Source organism: Chiroxiphia lanceolata, chromosome Z (genome assembly GCF_009829145.1).
Source record: "Chiroxiphia lanceolata isolate bChiLan1 chromosome Z, bChiLan1.pri, whole genome shotgun sequence".
NCBI lineage: Eukaryota > Metazoa > Chordata > Aves > Passeriformes > Pipridae > Chiroxiphia > Chiroxiphia lanceolata.
The window spans coordinates 30,744,681-30,764,879 of NC_045671.1; the positions used below are offsets into that span (position 1 = coordinate 30,744,681).

Consider the following 20,199-nt stretch of genomic DNA (forward strand, 5'->3'; position numbering starts at 1 on the left):
GCGGTTGACATTGTGGGCAAATGACATTTTCCTCTGAAGACTTGCTGTGTTGAGAACTACCTAGAGGCTAACAGTACACACACCCCCAAAACTGAAATGTGCTTTGGAATAATTGGTTTTGAGTTTTGCTTCAGTTCTATGTTGGTAAAATGCAGTAAGCACTGGAGAAATGGGAAACATTCTCTGTGGGTTTTCTTTGGATTCTTGTTTTATATACTGCAAAAAAATGTGGATGCATTTGTTTCTATACTCTGCACCTGTATTAAGTACTAAAAAGGCAGAGTGAGTAGCCATCGCAGTCATGATAAGAGGCATTTTTTATGTATGCAAAGTCAGACTTGTGTGCCTTTGCTCGCTGTGCTTATTCCATGCTGTGTTGCAGAGCACAAGAATTCAAGGAAATGTGTCGACCGTGAGGTCACCAAATTCAAGTATATCAGGAAATATGTGTAGCTGTATCAGATTTACACAAATACATCCTTCACTCCAAGCAATATTAGTTTGTCAGTTTTAGTAAGTATCAAGAAAATTTTTTGAATGGGTTAAAACATGAGTTTGTAAATGACTCTGAGCCGTTTCCTTATTCTGCACAGCACAATAGCCTAGGAGATCAAAAGTTTGCTTTTGGCCAGTAGTGTCCCCTAACCTTCACCCTTTGTTTTGTTCTTTGTTGAGATGATTAGGTGGTTTCCATCTGCACCTCAATGGGAGAAGAATCTGTTCTTGTTAATTTGAGCTGACTTCCTAAGGAAGTTGGACTTATCTGATCATGCGTTGTCTGTCCCTTTTACCCCTGCAATAACCTTTGGACACGCTGCTTAGGTTCAGTTCACTCAGGATGAGGAGATGAGGTCTCAGCATACCGTGTCCTAACAAGGTCGGTGAAACCCTGCAGCTGGATGGAGAAACCCTGTGCTGAGGAAATGGCTGCAGAGTGAAGTCAACCTTTACTGAACTGAAATCCAGACCTCTCCAGCATGCCTTCTCTGATCTCTAATAAGCCTTAGCGGTAATCTATAATAACGTTGGCCTAATATGTAATAACAATAAATCACGAACAGGCTTGCAGATATCCCAAAACATATTTAGTCTATTTTTGGTAGTATTCGGGTTCACTGTGTTTCTCAGAAGAGTTTGTTTTTTTGTTGTTACCATCTGGAGAGCAGTGCTTGTGTTCTTAGTAGCGGTGGATATGCATGTATTTAACTATGTGCTTGATGGCTAATTGATATGGCAAGGGCTTTCAGACTTGGGAGTTAGACACACAGTTTTCCTTTGAAAGTGCCTTTGTTCTTCTGAAAATCTCACACTAGGAGATCATGCAACATCTGGCTTGGAGACCGCTCTTCGTGGGATATGCTGAACAGTGCATGAAACAGTTACTCTGGTAGGACTAAGAGTTTTTAAATTAACATATGGTTTAATTGGAGACAGGCATAATTCAGTGAGACCACAAGGCAAAGTGTGAAAAATGTACCTTTTGCTTGAAAAAGAAAAAAAATGTCATCTGCTAAGTTAACTTTTAATTATGGTAAAAATAAACCATCAGTTCCTAGAGTGTCTCTTTGCTTGTTCTGCCCTTTCAGTCCCCTGCTCTGCCTGGCTGCCTCACCTCTTGAGTGTCACTGGTTTTTCTCTCCAGATCATCTGTTCCAGCAGGGAAATTCTTCCTAGTGGTCTCAATCTTGTTTTTGTTTGGTGAGATTTTTGGTTTACGGGAGTAACCTGAAGGAGTCTTTCATTGTACTTTCCAAATTCTTCACAGAATTTTATCCATGGCTGTGATTAAACTATGTGGTATCTGCATCTGCTACATATTTTCCTTTCTTTGAAAAGGCAGGTCCTAAGGTCTCGGTTTCTGTGTGTGTGTTGATGTTGTGCTGTCCAGCTGGTACTAAATGCTTTCAGAGAATCATCCTTGAGTTGTGGCACTTATTCATGGATTTGTTGTCTCATCTCCTAGCCAGGTGAGGGTGCTTCTCATGCTAATTGCTACCTGGAAGCAGCCAACAGCTCTCCCAGTCTGCAACTTGCTTATTTGTATTTCCAGTGTCTGACTGTCCTGGGATCACGTAAAAAAAGGAAGAACTGAAATTACTGGAAAGCAAGGGCAGCTGCAAGTTGGCCTTAGAACCTGAGAAAGCTGAAACACTTACTGCATCTGGAGTGCACCTTTACTCTTATTGGTAAAATTTCTTGCCAAAAGGTTTGCCTCTGTAGATGGTGCTTGTGACCAGGAAAATGAATTGTTGAAGTGTTGATCCTTACGCTGTGTGTTGTGTCGCGACTTCTCACTTCACCTTGCAGAGCAGAGGCAGGCTGAGGTGGCTGCAAGATAACTGTGGCTTCCCAGTATCTCAGAGGTGATGCTGCTGTTTGACAGCTAGAGGAAGCAATGAGGAGGGAATTTTTCTCCTTGTGCTTGACGGGAAAAAAACCCGGCAAAACAAATGTCTCATAGGACTGAAAATTTTGCCTTGTGTACTCCTGCACATTTACTGAATAATATATTAACACCCTGTCTTTGTTTCCTTTCTTCCGCTGCAGATTAGGGGAGAGCATGCAGATAGGCAACTTGAATTATTTTATCAACTTTTAGATAGAGCAATAGCAGATTCTTACATTACTTCCTCAGAACTGGGGAAAGCCAGATTCCCAAATGGGATTCAGTTTTCATTTATAAATGAGTTTTAGTGATTCATGTCCTGTGAATCTTTTATAAAGTGGAATGGTGCCATGTTATAAACAGAGAGGGAAAGCCTGCATTTAGATTACTGAAGATTTTTGTCTCAACTTCGGAAATTTTTTAAAGGATGTGGAAGAATGTACTCTGTTGAAAAACAGCCAAGCTCCCTCAAATAAATCTTATTAATTCTACTTTCATTTTTTTTTTTATTACTCAGATAGCTTTAAAGTCAAAGGATGAAGGCTGTGGGATCAGCAAAGCTGTTCTAAAGGAAACCAGTTCATCTTCTGTTTCTGTGTCCATTGCCTTTACTGTCAGCTGTATTGGCAGTTTGCTTGGTTTCCCAGAAATGTGTATTTCTGGCATGGTTTTTCAGATAGGGGAATTTTTTTTTGGAAGCTTTCTGTTGGCAAAAGTAGGATGTGTAATTTGATATATGCATTTTTATCTGCATGTAAGTGTGTTTTCTTTCACTTTGAATGTTGAATTAGTGTCTTTGGGCAGACACAAGTAAAATGAGCTTTCTCCACCTGCTAAACAGAGTAATTTTTCCTCTAGCAATAAGGTTTGATCTAGGCATAGACTTAGCACCTGCATTTCTGCTTGATTATTTGGGATTATGGCTGCTCAATATTGCCAAAAATGCAGCCTCTCATCAGTCTCTACAACATTTTGGTGGTGTGCTATGTAATTTTCCTTGAGACCTTTTAATGTTCCACTTGGTGGCAAATTATTGTGATGGTACCTTTAATTGTGGAGAAAAAAAAAATGCAACTTGAGAAAATTTATGGACAAGCAGATCTCTTCTATTATGTTTAATACATATATTTTTACTGATTTTGACTAGTATTCTCCGCTTACAGTTTCCCTAAACCTTTTGTATAAGGTGACTTTTTAATCATTTCTTTTCTAGTATCTGCTTGTGGAACGCAAACATTTCTATGAAAACTGCGGCAACTAATCCTCAGTTTGTAGACATTTTTAAAAAACAGATCTGGAGGCTTGTGACTGTCAGATCAGTCTGCAGGCAGAAAGAAGGCCAGAAAGTTTATTGATTTTTTTTTTTTATTATTTTTTTTTTAGCTCTTTTGTTTGTTTGTTTTCAAAGTGGTTTCCAAGCACTTGACAATGAAATACACTCAGGGACCAGAAAACTCAGTAGTAGAACAAAGCTTTGGAGAACTTTTGTGCTTAGAGAACTAATCTGTTGCAACTGACTAAAAAACCACTTTTTTTTCCCTTTGAAGAGAATTGAGCATTTGGTTAGCTATGCTTTTAAAAAAGAAGATACTCAGAATCAGTTAAGCCAAGAAATATATGATAAGAAGCGCAGTCAGTAGGAGACATACCAGTTATTTTCTGGTTTTCCCTTTAAGAGGTTAAGTCTAAAGGGGCTGGTAATGGCTTAAATGCTCCCCTTTTCTCAGGAGGTCACAGAATCTTTAACCTTCTTTACAGCTGACAAGATTTTGAAGCAAAGCTGTCCACAGATATTTTCCTAGGCACACATTATTGTCTTGGAGTACTGCTTCCTCTCTTATCTGTCTGATCACCAGTAGATGCACTGTCTGCATCAAAACATCTTTAAAAGTAATTTAAAAGTCCATGGTGGGTATTGAGCTGTTTTAAATATCAGCTATCAACTGTTGGCTTCAATGAATAGGAGTGTGAGTCTAATTGTTCCTTTGCTACCTTACCTGCATAAAAGGGAATTTAAAATTTCTTCTTTCCGACCTCGGGCACAAGGGTAGTTCCATAAAGCTCTGGGCAGAAGTCATGACATCCCCACGTACTATAGCTTCCAACAGTTATTATGGAATCCTGCTTTTAGTAGATTCTCTCAAGTATGAGCAGTTATATACTGAAGCCTGTCAAGCCTTTGCTGTTAGTATGGCATAAATTTGCTTGTGAATACTTTTTGTAGACACACGTGGTATTGTTCCTTAGCATAGGTTTATGGGAGGCTCTTTCCTTATTTGAAAATTTCAAAAGTGAAAGACCATTTCAGGCAAGGCCACTGAGATGAATTTGCTGTGCAAATACACTCACGCTAAGTCAGGACATTTGCAGTCCATTTGAGGATGAGATTAGAGTCTGAAGTACTAAATAAATAGCTACGTGGCAGCTTTATACAGTATCCGGGGCTGGATCACACACTGAAATCAAGTCAACAAGGTCTGAATGTTGGGAGAAAGCAAACATGGCATGAACTGTGTAAACACATACTACCCATAGGTTTGCCATAGAAAAGTTCCTTCATTGTGCTTGATAATGCTCAGGCCTCGGGGCACAGATATTTATTTCAAGGCTGTGGATACAACACTTTGGTTCACAGAGGAATATTTGTTCCAGGAATGATCAGAAATATAGAAACTGAGACTGGGAAATGGTAAAAAAAATAAAAAAAAATTAAAAAAATTGGAGTTTTTAAGGGAGATATTAGAGATCTGATATCAGTCATCTATTCTGTAAGACGTTGCTGCAAGGCAGAGGTTAAACTGTTCTTTGCTGGAGACAGGACAAAGTAATGTGCTTAAAATGGAGCAAGAGATAGTTGTGGAGCACATTTGGAACACTGATGATAGTGCCAGTAAAGTGACATGAATATGTTGCCCAAGGAAATTAGATTGTTATGGGATGTGCTGTTGCTGTTATTATTTAAGATGAACAACTGTTAAAGGTGGTTTAGTTGCAATTTAGTCTGGTGGAGACAATTGGCTAACCCCCTTGGTACCATTTTTTAAAAATAAAGACTTGCAGTGTGAAGACGTTTGTGCTTAGTAGTAACTGCTCCTGTTGAGCTCCAGCCAGCCGTGGTCAAGATTTTGCCTTCCTCTGACAATGTTGAGCTCTCTTGTCCTAAATAATATCCCTGACTCTTAGGAGATAAAGTCCTGTACATCCTAAGAGTACATCTGCCTAGAGGATAACATACTTCTCATATCTTTTAGGCTAAGGAAAAACCTCTATGCCTTGTTTGATTTACAGTTGAACTAATGGGAGGCAGCTTTCATCCAAAGAAAGTGAACTTCCTATTTTTAATGTAACTCAGTTATTTTGTAACTTTATAATTAAAACAAGCCTATAAATGGGGATCTTTTTCCTGACTAATGGCATTTAATTATGTGACACGAGGCTTTTATTTGCCGACTTTTCAACAAGTTATAAAATGTTTGTAAGAAAACAAGAGCCAGGGAGTCTACATTTCTTACGAAAGACTGTGGTTTACAAGACACTCATCATGCCCTGCATAAGAGTACATAGGTTCCCTTCTGTGCCTGACTCTGAAACAGAAATTAAAACTATGCTTGAGTTAGGAGAATTTTGTATGACTCAGATATCTTGTAAGATATCTTGTAATGCACTGCTGTGATGTACTCTTAAAACTTCTGCAGTAGGAGGGCCACTCCATGTATTGAAGGAGGTGCAAAAAACCAGATTTTCTTAAAACACACACACACACAGTTGCTGAATGAACAGGTTTTGCATAAACCTACAAGGTTAATGTGTTTAGAGGGTTGAGATTAATGCTACAGGCTTGGGATTTAATTAGCATCACAGAGCAATTTTTTCTCCTTCAAGCAGCATCCGTGCTTTCCTTTTTTTATCCTTTCCTTGACTACCAGAAGGCCAGCTGATAGAGGACTGTCAGGTGATTGTGATATAGAACTTTAAATTTTAATTTTAGACTTTTCTGGAAACCAGAAATGGTCTTTGAAGAAGTCCTCAGAAACATAAAATTTACATTTATATCACAAATAGAAATTAGTCCTTTTATTCATGTAACTCCCAGGTCTGTCTGAGAGGTCTTCAAATTTTCTATGAAGTTAGAGCTTTATGAGCAAGATTCAAACCTGGAGGTGACATCCCATATTCTCATTAATAACATGGACAAATACATGAAGACCCTGAGATACACCAAAATATGATAGGGGACTTCAGGCAATGAGATTATTATATTTTATGTGCTGGTGGATTCTTAATTCATCTTTGCCTGGACATAGATTTGTCAACCTCTGCTCTTGTTTTGGCTTTTAACAAGTTTCACAGCATGGATATTACAGATTACAAATATATAAAAGAACTGAGTGCATCTAGGGGAAGTATAGCTTACATTAGTGTGTTTTTAGTGAGGTTTTCAGGTGGTTTGAGGACATGGTGAAATTAAAATAAGTTTTAAGTTTTAAGTGTTTTTCTTCCCTCCAGACATAACAGTGGTCTTTACCATAGCATGTATCATCTCTTGTATGCCTGGGACTTGCCTTCAGCCTGGTTATTGCAGACCAAGAGAAAGAAGGGAAGTGGCCCCTTGTGAGCAGCTCTGGATTATTTGGCATAGTTCTGATATGTTTCTCCTCTCACAGTGCCGATTGGTGAGGGACAGAAGAACATTTCAGGCATCCCCAGCTGTCCCCTGCGGGAGGATTCCTTTAAAAAAATTAATAAAAAATACATGGTTTTACTGCAGGGATGAAGAAGCATACTCCTGGTAGCACAGGGGACTTCAGTGAATAGAGCTTGCTTTCAAAATTTCATAGGCTTTTAGGCAAAGTCTGTTATTTTGACGATGATGTACATCTAGCTTTGGAAGAGATTTCAGAGACAACATCAGAACCCTTGGAGCCTGGACAAAATGGGAACAAAACTGTTCTCCAGGACAGGCAGGCTTGGCCATGTTCTAACATGAAAATGGCCCAGCTCCTGCTGTTGGTTGCTGAGAGAAGGCCTCTTGTTACATGGGAGTTATGGTCTCTGGAAGGGTGCTCAAGTCTTCAGAGATTTCAGGTAGCAGGTAAATGATGTACCAGGAATTGACAAAGCTTTAGGATAAGCTTTCCTGTAGTTTTTTTTTGAGAACATAAACTGATGGTTGTTGATGTGTAGGTGGAATTAAATGCGTTCCCTGGGTCCCACTGAAGAGTTGAACTTCTCTTTATAAAACATGAAACCCCTTTATCTTCAAAGAGCACATTAAATATAATATTCTAGATAATTTTTTACCTTGAGGTGTCAGTTATAGTTACAAGTATCTCTTGATAGACAAATGGCTCATATATTTTTTTTTCCATTATTTTTCCTCCAGGCATTATTATTTAACACTGGATTGAACCAGTGATCCTTAGTGATCAGATCTGGTTCTGCAATGTCTCGGGCATCCCATAGGTTTGAATAGTAGCAATATGAAAAATGAGAAGAGGAAAGAAGCAAACAGATGGTCTATCCTGTCCCCTTAAATGCATAAATGAAGCAGGGGTTATTTCCATTCATGGTGTACAAAATCCTTTGTGAATGTGACATTTCATCTAAGTTGAAGAGGCTTGTTCCAGGGGATGCCATGTCTGTTCTGTTCTGATATCAGATGGTCCTGAATGATGACAGTGGACCATTGAGTTTTACATGTCAATGATTCTTGAGGTTGTGTTTGAAATGTCTTACTGAAAATGTATGCATCAAGGAGTTGTTGGGACAGAGAAAAGGTTTGCATGACAGACAAAGGAAAAGGAGGTGCTACACCTGGGAACAGTACTGAAGAAGAAAAGTAGATAAAACAAAATGTGGCATTTGTGGAGTACCAGCTCTACAATTTATACGGAGGTTTTTTTATTATTTTTGTGTTTAATTTTAGAACTGACCAGCTTGTTGGAAGATGACGTTTATTCCTGCTTAAAGCTGCTGTTCTGAAAACAAACAGTAGAAGAATGTGGAAGAATTCAAGCCTCCGCTACCTTTTAGCACTAGCTATTTTATGCCTAAGAAGCTTAGTATATAGCCAAGAGATAGGTGAGTTCATGGCAGTGTAATTCACTAATTACTTTTTTTTTGGAGCTTCTGTACTGACGCCTTGTAATTACATTGCTTTCCTACTAAATGTGTATTCAGAAACTGTCACCTCTGTGGCCCCACACCATGGGGAGGTAATGCCAGGCCTAGTCTCTTCTTTCCAGCACCCATCAGCATCTTGTAAACCAGTGCAAAACTGGGTGTTAAATTCTCCATAACGCAACTGATAGCCTGCATATGCAGTTGATGTAAGTGCCTGCATTGAAACCTTCTTGCTGTGTACGCCAGCTGTCTTCAATAATTTCACACGTTATCATTAACTGCCCTTCTGTCATTAATTACCTTCCATGTGTAACAGTGGAGAAGAGCAAAAAAACTCATTAAATTTATCATCAAAGATTGTGGTTTTGCCGTTGGCCCAAAGCCTGCTTATTAGACTAGGCAAGGAATGGATATTGTGGAAGGAGACAGCTGCCTGTGTTATGCACACGAGTACAACTGCAGATCTTAGATAATTCTAGAAAGCTGAGAGTCTGGCTTTCTAATCAGACACACAAATCATTCAACAGTTTTCAAATACTGGCCAGAGAGGCATGCAGTAAAACTGTAAGAAGAAAGGCTACAGATGTGAACAATAGCAGTAGTTTTACAGTTGCTCACTTTTGACCTGCAGTTTTGAGACTGTATATCTTCTATGATTTCAGGTTCTCTAGGGCACCCCCAGAATTTGAAATGTGTAACGCACAATTTACACGAAATGATCTGTACTTGGGATGTGTCTCCTAGAAGAAAACATGGACAAACGGACTTTTGCTATGCTGCCAAGTAAGTCTCACATATACCTGTTTGAAAAATACCAAATTATGATGAAAGTACAGTTTTTCCTTAGTCACTGCCCATGGAATTTGTGATGCTGTTTTTTCCCAGCATCTCCCCATCACTTTTCCTTGGGTGGTGCTCCCTCCAGGCCCTGTTAACTCAGGCAATGGCAGGGTTTCTGGCAAAGTTATTCCACACTAACAGTTTGCCTGCCAAAATCTGCTTGCTCTTTTCAAAGGACTGGAAGATGCTCTTATTTACTCAGACTTCTCTGTGTGTCTGCCTATCCCTTGCTTAGAGTTTTCATGAGGGATATCTTCAAGACAGGTTCAGTCCAAAAGGAAATGAGACTTGGAAGCAGCAAATCCTGATGTTATGGGCCAAAGCAGTAGAATATATGACATAAGTGTTGAGATTCACATGTGGAAAAACAAGAAAAATCTCTTGGTGGCTGCCTTACAATCTTTATAAATTTTAAACTGTCTGAAGAGCATTGCATTAGAAGAAACGTAAAAATTATTTCATAATTAAAATGGCTTTTGTGAAGTGAATGAGAGTGGAGAATTTTGAGAAAAGTTAAAAAACACCTTAAATCTTCTGTGTTTTTTTCACTAATGAGAACTACATGTTCAAATCCCCATGCAGTGGGTCTGCCAAATACTTATCATGTGCTAGGGATGAGTTCAAATCCATTCTGCATCTTGATCCTGCCTAGTCCAGATATTTATACAGTCTTTTTTCCTGTAAATTCTGCAGGCAGCTCAGACTTTTCCTTGGGGTCCCAGGGCTTGGCTGCACTTAGTCCACCTACATGCTTGATTCTCTGTGTCTCATTATTCCTGCTGCATTGCCAGCTATCATTTCTATTTAAAAAAAAATAATCCATATATGTGACATTGTGGCCAGAGTTCAGGAGTGCAGAGTTCAGGAGGTACTGCCCTCTAAACAGGAACAATCATGTAGCTGCTGCTGTTTCTCCTTAGCAAAACAGAACAGGCTGGGGGCCCTGAAGCAAAGAGGATGAGAGCTGAGCTTAGTGCAGACATCCCTGAGGGAAAGAGGTTTTGTTTTTCGGTTGCCCAAACATCCTCTAATAATATCTCAGTACAGAAGAGGAATAGTCTTTCTGAGCACTGAAGTCTCAGCTGGCCTTCGCTAGCCCAGAGTCTTGCGTGAATCTTAAAGAGTTCAGCCCAAGCTCTTGACTCCAGCTGATGGGAGCTCTGGAGTCCTGTTCCAGTTCATAAGTGAGTAACAGTCCCTCAGCAGGAAGTCTGGCATTGTTCTCTCTGCTTTCCTTCCTCCCATCATTGCCTCAAGAGGAAGGTCTGGATTTTTCCAAACTTTCTGCCTTTCTAGTTGCATATCAGTGATAATGAGCTAAGGGACTTGACCCATCCATTATTGTTTCCTCTATATATCTGCATCCCCAAGACAAAAGCCAGATCACATCGTGCTGAGCACTGCACAAACATTAAGCACAAGCTGTATTTTCACCTGGGATCTTAGCAGTCCTCTCCCCTGCCCTCTGCTCTTTCCTCATGAGCTGAGCAGCAGAAGGAAGCTAAAAAATTTGTTCTAAGATGCAGGCACAGGTGGTATATCTGCTCCCATATGCCATTACTTTGAGAAGAAATGGAGAGAGAGGAAGTCAGGAAACATAAATGGTGGGGGAGATACTGTTAGGTTTGGGCTTTTGTTGGTTTTTTGGGGGTTTTCTTTGTTTATTATATTTTTTTTAATATTTTAATTTTTATTTTATTTTGCTTATTTTTAAATATTGATTCATGATGACTGTAGGTTTCAAAAATGTATCTTTTGCTGGCCTCAAGTTGTGCCGGAGGAGGTTTAGATTAGATATTAGGAAATTTTTTTCACAGAAAGGTTTGTAAAACATTGAAACCGACTATCCAGGGAAGTAAAGGAAGTCACAAGCCCTAGAAGTGTTCAAAAAACATGTGGATATAGCTTAGTGGACATGGTTTAGTGGTGCTGGTGCTAGATTGACAGTTGCATTTGTGTTGAATAATCTTAAAGGTCTTTTCCAAACTTAACAATTCTGTGATTCTCAATAAAAGATCGGGTTTTCACTTTGTTCTTCACTGTTCTCTTAACAGCTGGTAGTTGCATTATGCAGCTAGTGCACAGCCTATGGCTACAATGAAAGTGACTTGAAAGATGAGGAAATGCCTGTTAATCTGATACTAACCAAAGCCCGTGCAAGTCTCACTCCTTCACAAACTTGATATGGAGCTCTCTGTTTATTAGAGGGAATTTGTGTTTTATCAGTGTCCAAGCATAGGACTTAACTTGCCTTAGCTGCCTATCAGCTGAAATAACTGCTTAATCTTCTCTGTCTTTTCAGTGACCTCCCCACTCCAGTGTGTTTTAAAACTAAGGAGAAAAGGGTTGAGATTCCAGTCCCACACAGCTCCAGCACAGTGACAATAACTACAAACAGCATCTCTGGAACTGCTTTGGCTACCGAAGAATTTAAAATTCACAAGAAGGATATCTGTAAGTATCAGGTTTTATGTGTGTATACAAAGCCTTTACAGTGTGTTTAACAATTCTCCAGATGTGTATATGCTTGCAGTTTTCTTTGACAGTATTCCTGTAGGTAAAATGTTGATATGCTGAGTCCCTATGAAGCTACCGTGCATCATAGGGTTTTTTTCTCTAATCCTTCAGAGGAAAGAAAACTCCTCTTACCCATAGCTCATAGCAGAGAAATCAAGGGCAGAATGTGACAAGGAAAGCAAAATACAACACTGTTACATCCCCAACTCTTTGCTCTTTTTTATCTTAGTTATGAGTTAGGAAGGATTTGTAAACAAATTCCTAATCTACATACTGAGGTACCTGCATGGGTTTTAAAGTGCTTTTGGTCAGATTTGGCTTGGGAAAGGCAGAATAAACTTCCTAGTGTCTCTTCTTCCATTTTGGATGCTACAGAATGAAGTAGCTTACTCCTGTAATTTCAGAATAGTTCAAGGGAAATTATATCATATGTCACTCCTGACAGGATCATATTGTCCTAATATGTGCCCAATTTACCTGTTCTGTTCAGCTGTATATGAAACTGAGAAAATACGTTTATTCTTGGGAGATAGACTGCTTCATGTTGGAGTCATAAATAAGTCAGACTTTTTCCCACTTCTTTCCATACAAAGGAAGAAGTTGTAAACTGAAGATGGCACTGCCACCATCTTCCATGCTTGCTCTAGGCTTCAATTTTGGTTTGATTCCTTAGTCCTTTAGTGTAGTCAAATTCTAATGTCAGTAATATTCCTTATCCATGCTTCTGTTTACAGCTGAGAGCAGCTCAAGGACTTTAACAAAATGCAACTCACAAATATTTGGGCAATGCACTGTGTTCTCCAGGATATTGCTGACTCCAGGCAGGATGAGTCTCTCAGGTTCATCACAGGTTATCGTAGGCAGTGTTGAACTGTGCTGAACACTTTGCAGGCTCTCAGATCCGTGTTCAGGACTGAATTGGATGTATCACACATTTTAAAAATATATTTTATCCTGCAGCAGGCCAAATGAACTGCCATAACCCTTGTGTTACCATAATTCTTCCCTGCTTCTCAGTCTCTTGTTTCATCACTGCCCATTTGTAGAAGATGTCTTCTGTTTAATATACCCATCCTGTCCACATCATGATGTCATGCCTTTAGTATTTCTTCTAGCTTAAAATCACTTTCCCCATGATCTTCTTCAGGCCCTCATGTGAGCTTCTTCCATCCTCTGCTTCTGCTGTCCTTTCTCCCTGCTGTCATTTTTGTTGCAAATCCCCACTTCCTTACTGGTATCCAAAACTTACTTCTTTTGGGGATGGTTTCCCATCATCTTCCCTAGAAGTGTTCTTATGCATGCTTCAAAGACTGTCACCATGTTTCCTTTGCCTCTGCAGTATTGAATGAATGTTGTAAAAGACAGGATACCTTTCTTCCTTAATATGCATTATGAAGAGTCGTATTCATGACCAGTTACTCGCATATCTGCATGCTGAGATATCCAAAGAAAATGCTACCTAGTGATTCATCAGCACCTGTGCTTTCCTGAGAACTTTCATGCTCAAGTAATGACAGAGCCTATCTCATTCTAATTACAGAGATTGAGTTACATGTTTATATGGCTACTAGCCAGTTCAGAGCAGAGGGATGTGGCTGTTGAACACCTGTAGGGCTGGTGTTGCTGACTAATGACTTGAGTATGGGGTTTTTTCTCCCTTTCTTTTTCAAGTGTTTATTCCTGTCACTCCACGCATTCTTAGTTTAACACCTGACTTTTCAACTTCCACATTAAATCTGAAGTGGAGTGATAATGGTTCGGTCTTCCCAGATGGACTGGGTGCTGTTTGGCAGATTCAGATACTCCGAAAAGAAACAATGGAAAAAGTCACACAAGTAAGTCCTTTTCTTCCCTTATGAAAAATACATATGCAGTTTTTGCCCTTGGTAATATTCTGAGGTCATTTGAAGAAAGCTGAGAATGATGAAGATTGTAGAGCTTTGTAGAACCTTCTAGTCACGCTTCTAGTATGTAATTTCTTTTTAAGTTTCAAAGTTATGAGAAGACTGGCTACTATACTGTCAGTACTGAGTCACACCATTTTATTTTTTTAATCTAGTACAGGGATTTTTTAATTAGAACTTGCTTGTAAATTTGGCAGATATTTTACACCATTGTCTCTACTTCTCCAGCGGTATGTCAAGTCTTGGTCTCTGAATGCTCAGCTTGCTTTTTTCTTTTTTTTGTAACCACAGTTCTTCCAAGCCAATTTGTTGCTCTGTTCTAAGCATTTCAGTAATGGAGAAAAGACAAAATGTGCAACCTGGGACATTTTAGAAAATTTGGAACATTTCACTGTCCCGGGATACTGGGATGCAGTATATACCTATTTAAATGCTTGGTGAGCTTCCTGCTCTCTCTCAAATGTCTGCCCTCTGGTATTTCTTGCAGACAGTCTACCTGGCTGATGGGCTTTTTAGTAAGTTAGGCTTTTGTCCAAGTAAATTCACTGTGCAACTGAAAGTTAGGTGAGGCACTCCAATAATCTCTCAGGATGTTATGCTTTAATTCATTTAATTTGCCATTCTGTTGACACCTGGGAGATTATAAGTCATTATGAGGAGGTGTTTATAAGCTCTGTCTTTGTTATTTTTTTGCATGTGAAAACTCTGCAGGTTACTTACCACTCAAAACTGACTCATGAAGACATCATTCTTTCTTGGAACTGGACATCAGATATGCCTTTGGAGTGCGCATCGCACTATGTGAAGATTCGCTGTTATATTAATGTAACACAGTTTGTTGGCCTCAAGGAGTGGAGTGACTGGAGCCCAGTGGAAGTGATCCTTGGTATGTTTGTTCCCTTGCCACCACAGGGACTTTGATTTCTTTGTAAGAAGTGAGCCAAAATCAGAGAAAAAGCATTAGGCATTAATGGACTGATGGCTTTGAGGATGTTTTGATTGGAGAAATAATGCAATCACTAGTTAATGAAACCTAGTAAACATTTATTTGTGTGCATTGGAGTGCTTCTCAGTCACATTTTAGCTGATCAGCACCATATTTATAGCAAATTGATCATGTGGGATTTTTGTTTGTTTGTTTTCTTCCTTCTCTACTAGGAAAAGATACCGATCCCAGTGAGAGTGGAGTGTTTCCTCTGGATACTGTGGTGGCAGTAGGTTCAGATGTGACATTTTGTTGTATCCATGAAGAAGGTCAGAACATAACAAATATGAGTTATGGATCAAAGCCCTACCCAATGATAAAGCTGAGCAGTCGGAGCCATGCAATCAGAGTACTAAATGCCAGTGCCTCAGATTCCAGTGGAACAAATGTCGTGTGCAGACTCAACAATGGAATGATGGAGGGAACTGTCCTGTTTGTAGGATGTATGTATCATTATGTTTACTAACCTCGGGAAAATCAAAATAATTTTGAGACTCTTAGAATTCTGCTAGGAAACAAATACTACTGTGGCTTTCCTCCCCCCCCCTCCCCAGCCTTTGGTTTTGAGCATGAACTGGTATTGTACTTGTTTCACTGCGGAAACTCCAGCTCATGGAGAAGACACCAAGTTTGGGAGGATGAGAAGGTACCCATATAAGCCCTCTTCTTTTAGAACCTGGCCCAGTGCTTCTTTATTGATCTCTTGTTCTAAGGTACTTTTTCATGATCTGGAATACTCAGTAGTTTATTGCCATATGAATATTCATCCCCGGTCTATATCACTGTAGGTTTACATCTGTTCTGGTTTAGTCCATGGCAAGGTGAGAGTAAGAGCAAGAACTGTAAATGCAAACATTTGTTTACCAATCAGTCAAATGAAGAAAATAAAACAGTTAGACTTGCAACAAAACATGCTCATCCAGGGCAGTAGCTCCTTGAGAGCTAATTACAGCAGAGGAAACCAGCTGACAATTCCTTTTTCCTGGACATTCTTCTAAAACACCCTTTCAATATTTTCTTTAAAGGTACTGAATCACTGTGCATCTTCTCTGCCAGGATCAGAAATGTGTTCCAGAAACAGATACCTGTTAAAACAAATGACTGAAAGTACCTCGTGGCTTTTTTCTCATAATTGGTCATTTTAGAGCTTTGTGTGTTTTCCCCACGTGGATTTTGAGAGTTATAATCTTCCGATAGCTGTTCATTATAATCCCATTCCCTATTACAAATGCCTGCCTTGAAACTTAGAATCCTTGGGGTTGAGGAAAGGGATAGGTGAAACTGGACTCATTTTGAAAGTGTGCTCCCATCTTCAAGCTGTGCATGCTCTCATTGACTTTGTCTATTAAGTTTGTGATAGCAAATACAAAACAGAATTCAGCCTTTGATGTTTTCTCAGTGATACGTCATTTTTACATTAATTGCACTGTATTTACTTTTGTGGGAGAATCATCCAGGTAATTAAGTCAGTGATTCAAGAAAGAATGCCCTGACAATCCCATAGGTTTCTCCTATGCAGTGGTTTTCAAAGAGATGGGATTCCAAGTCTTGTTTCTTGTCAGTATTTCTTCTAGTGGTGTCTACAGGGAGAGGACTTGTGATGGTCCTCTTGCTGATGAGAGATATTTGGGGAAGAAAAGGTAGAGGATGGAAAAATAATGCCTTGGTTAAGCCTAGGTCTGTGTTCCTTTTTGGCCCTCTGCTCATAATCGGAACTAAGCCTGCCACTGTCGCCTCTTGTGTTAGTGCCCCTTCTCTAGGGCAGCTAGGATATTATTGTGCTACCTTTGGCACATCTTTCCAGTCTCATACATCTCAATTGTATGAGACCTGAAACAAGTGCTCTACCCACTCTCAAGTGAGCATGGTTGCCCTCTCTGTTGGGAACACTGCCCATCTTTTCTAGAAAGGTACTCAACCCTGCCCTAGTAGGTCAGCAAGAAACAAGATTTAAAAGAAAAAGATTGGCACTTCCAAAGCCATGGGAAAGGGAATGAGCCATTCAGGCCTTGCTTTAACTTTCAGATTCAGTGTGGAATTCCTGCCAAAGGGACCATCTCCTTGACGTGACTTGTTTGGAGAATTCAAAACAGTGTTGGGGCTGGCATGTTAGAAAATGTGATGCACAGCCAACAGCTTTCCTGCATTGCTCAGCGGCTAAACTGATGCTAAGAATTTCAGAAAAGTCTTGGCAGAGTTTCAGTGAAACACTTCCAGGTCAGAGCCTGGAGCTTGTGAACATGTTTGCATGTGATTTACCAGGTTACCCACCCACTTAGAATCCTCGAGTCAAGTGTTAGTCAGATGGGCCTGATAATAATTATCCATCTGTTTTATTGTGACTTTTTAAAGGCATATTTTTGTATGGTTGGAGTGTAACTGTTGCCATGTATTTGTGAAGCACGCAATCCAGACCCAGAAAAACCAAATGGTGATGTTTTCAGGAAGCCAGCGACCCAAATGTCACACTAGAATGGCAGAACATCAGCTAACTCTTCTGGTTTCCTTTCATGCTACAGATGCTCCTGATATTCCCCAAAACCTGAGCTGTGAAACACCCAATTTCCGGATAATAAAATGCACCTGGAAACCAGGCAGACCCAGTGGACTGTATGGAAAACGAAGAACAAAGTACAGTTTATTTGAAAGGTAAAATTAATCAGCACTAAAAGGAGTAAAAGGGTGCAACTGGAGTACCTCCATTGCTGCCTGTGACTTACTGCTCCATGCATATTTAAATGTGATAGTTTTCATTGTTTAGAGCCTAAAATACTTTCCAGGAGTTCCTAGAAGTCGTAACTAAACTTGGAAAACCCTTGTCTAGCCCTGCAAAATTCCAGTGGAAATTAAGGATGACTTTTCCCAGAGGTTTATGCCATTATGAACTCACAAGTAAATAAAGGGCATAGAGTATGAGGCTGCTGCCAACATACAGATAAGACCAATATGAAAATATAGGTAGATAATAAGTCAATCACTAATTTTTAATTATTTTTTTTTTAACATGAAACCTGGGTCAGATTGTATGTCAGACATTTACTGAACTTCTGCTAGGCAAGATGGCAAGAAGCCCACTGAGAAAGAATTGTAAAACAGGTCATGGTGCATTTCCCATGCCACTAGGAAAAACAGCAATGAGCCTACAGCCATTCTCCTCTCAGCATTAAGGATTAGATAGTGTCGAGCAGGCAAAGTATACATATTACCTGTATAATGCTGAAAGGGAAGAAAGCACTGATGTCATCCATGGAAAGTAGTCGAGTGATGTCCCACCACATTGTCTAACGGAGTAGGCCATGTAAAGCCTTAAAAGTGAGGAATCATTGGTTGGAATAGCACTTGCAGTTGGGATTCCTTGGTAGTTGTGATTAGAAGTTAGTGAGGAGTTAACAAAATTCACGTGGCGAGGAGGCTCCCATGTAATGCCAGAGGAGCAGTCAGGAAAAAGAGCCAGGAGAGGCCTGAGTCACACAAACTCATGAGAAATGGAGTCTTGTGGTGGCTTTGAAGCAAGTCAGAGGCCATGAGGATTGAGTTACTGCCACAGATATCACCCAGGGTGCTAATGCTAAAGTCATTGGGTAGGGTGCAAAGAGGTGGACAAAAGAGAGCAAGTGTTCAAAGGAAAGGAGCTCCAGTCACTCGCTGCTGATATTCAGCTTATAAACAAGGATGTTGTCTAGTCTTGTTATGTTCAGCCCAAAGCTGTGAGATTGATTGATGTGATGCATTTCAGGGTAAATATTCTCATTCTTGTTCTCAGCCCACACTGAACTATTGAAATAGAGAGTATGATGTGGAGAGAGCTCAGAGCTCAGCTAGAACACAATAAAAATGCCTGAAGGAAGAAGTTAATTAAATTTGTGCTACTGAATGAGAGGCTTACACAGATTGTAATTAAAGCAAATGTACATACGTATATACAGATACACACTCTAGATTTTACCCCCAGAGATGTACCACTGGTGTTGGCTGTTACCAGACTGCCTCTCCTGCTGTTGATTAAAAAATAACTGGGAATAGCGGATGTATTCCAGGTAACAAACTTTAGTTCAGGCTTTTAGAAGGACAATATGTGTAGCATCTTACTAGTTCAGAAAACAATTAAAAGAATTCTTTAAATGTAAATGTATGCTGATCTGAACAAAGATACTTTAAGTCAGAATCTTAGTGGTATCTTGTGAGGTGGTTTTACAGGACCTACCTGTTTTCAAGGCTTTTGAGATGTGAGTGAATGGAAATGTTATGCTAGTAGAAGAGGAGAGTTTCACATGAGAACAGGGCAAGTCATGACTGTTGCCACTTTAACCTGCATTGTGGTGTTAGATATGCCTCTGCAATCAAATTATTCTGTAAGCTGTGTGAACTGAACCCATCATTCTGTACCGTGTTTTCAGTCTAGAGTTCTAACTGTTGCTAGAAATTAACTTATTTAAAAATTAACCTTTTCCCTCTCCTTTTTTACTTTTTAGAACATCTGGTAAAAATGTTTCATGTGAAGTCAATGAAATGAACAGAGAGCATGTCTGTGGCTTTCCAGTACTGCCTGATCAAAAAACCTATGATTTCATATTAGGTGTCTCCAATCCTATTGGGCAAGCAGAGTCATCTCTTTTGGTTGATATAACTCAAAGAGGTAATAGTAATGACTTAAAAAGGCAAAAAGATGTGTTTACTACATGCTAACCATTTGTTTGTTTGGTGTTTGAAGAACTCTGACACGGTATACTTTTCATTATTTTGCTTTATTGTCACCAGCTTTTTGCTGTATCTAATAATTTGGACTTGAAAATAACTCAGGACATGTTTTGAGGCAGTGATGTGTACAGGGAGATGACAGTTCTCAAAAGAAATGCTACCAGATTGTACACACTGCTAGTGTTGATATAAATGCTACTGGTGACCTAATAATTAGCTAGCTACTGTTTATTGGGAATCATAGAATGACTGCGGTTGGAAGGGACCTTAAAAATCATTTAGTTCCAACACACCACGCACACTCCTCACACCTCACTTCCTGCCATATCCCACCTGTTAGATTAGGTTGCCCAGAGCCCCATCCAACCTGGCCTTGAACACTTCCAGGGATGGGGCCTTCACAGCTTCTCTGGGCAAGTTCATGTATTGCTTCATATTTTATTACACATCAGTAATTTAAATTTAGGTGTAACTCTATGAACTGTGGATGACCTTGTATTTCAGTCTCTGTTTATAGGGCAAAATACCATACAGTTTTGCAGCATCAGGGTTTGGAGCATAAAAAAAGTAGCACAAACAGATAAAAGGTAATATCGGGACTATTACACACTGTTGGTAATAGCCATGATCATCTGCTGTCATAGTTTGGAGAAAGAAATAACTTCTTTCATTAGACTTTCAGTTTAAACAAGGAAAGGGATATGACCACCTTTTTAGCACTGTCTTCCTCACCCTTTTCCTTCTGT

At 39.6% G+C, this 20,199-nt stretch overlaps 1 protein-coding gene across 7 annotated transcripts in view; it reads left to right on the forward strand.

The window, feature by feature from the left end:
• LIFR (LIF receptor subunit alpha) overlaps positions 1-20,199 on the forward strand; it is a 53,737-nt gene that overhangs the window by 12,374 nt on the left and 21,164 nt on the right. For all 7 annotated transcript variants that reach the window (XM_032675006.1, XM_032675003.1, XM_032675002.1 and 4 more), the window contains 8 exons: positions 8,313-8,467; positions 9,172-9,292; positions 11,652-11,803; positions 13,538-13,701; positions 14,482-14,656; positions 14,929-15,198; positions 17,275-17,404; positions 19,228-19,391. In XM_032675006.1, coding sequence (XP_032530897.1) covers positions 8,386-8,467; positions 9,172-9,292; positions 11,652-11,803; positions 13,538-13,701; positions 14,482-14,656; positions 14,929-15,198; positions 17,275-17,404; positions 19,228-19,391 — 1,258 coding nt within the window. In that variant the 5' untranslated portion in view covers positions 8,313-8,385. The remainder of the gene's footprint in view (positions 1-8,312; positions 8,468-9,171; positions 9,293-11,651; positions 11,804-13,537; positions 13,702-14,481; positions 14,657-14,928; positions 15,199-17,274; positions 17,405-19,227; positions 19,392-20,199) is intronic.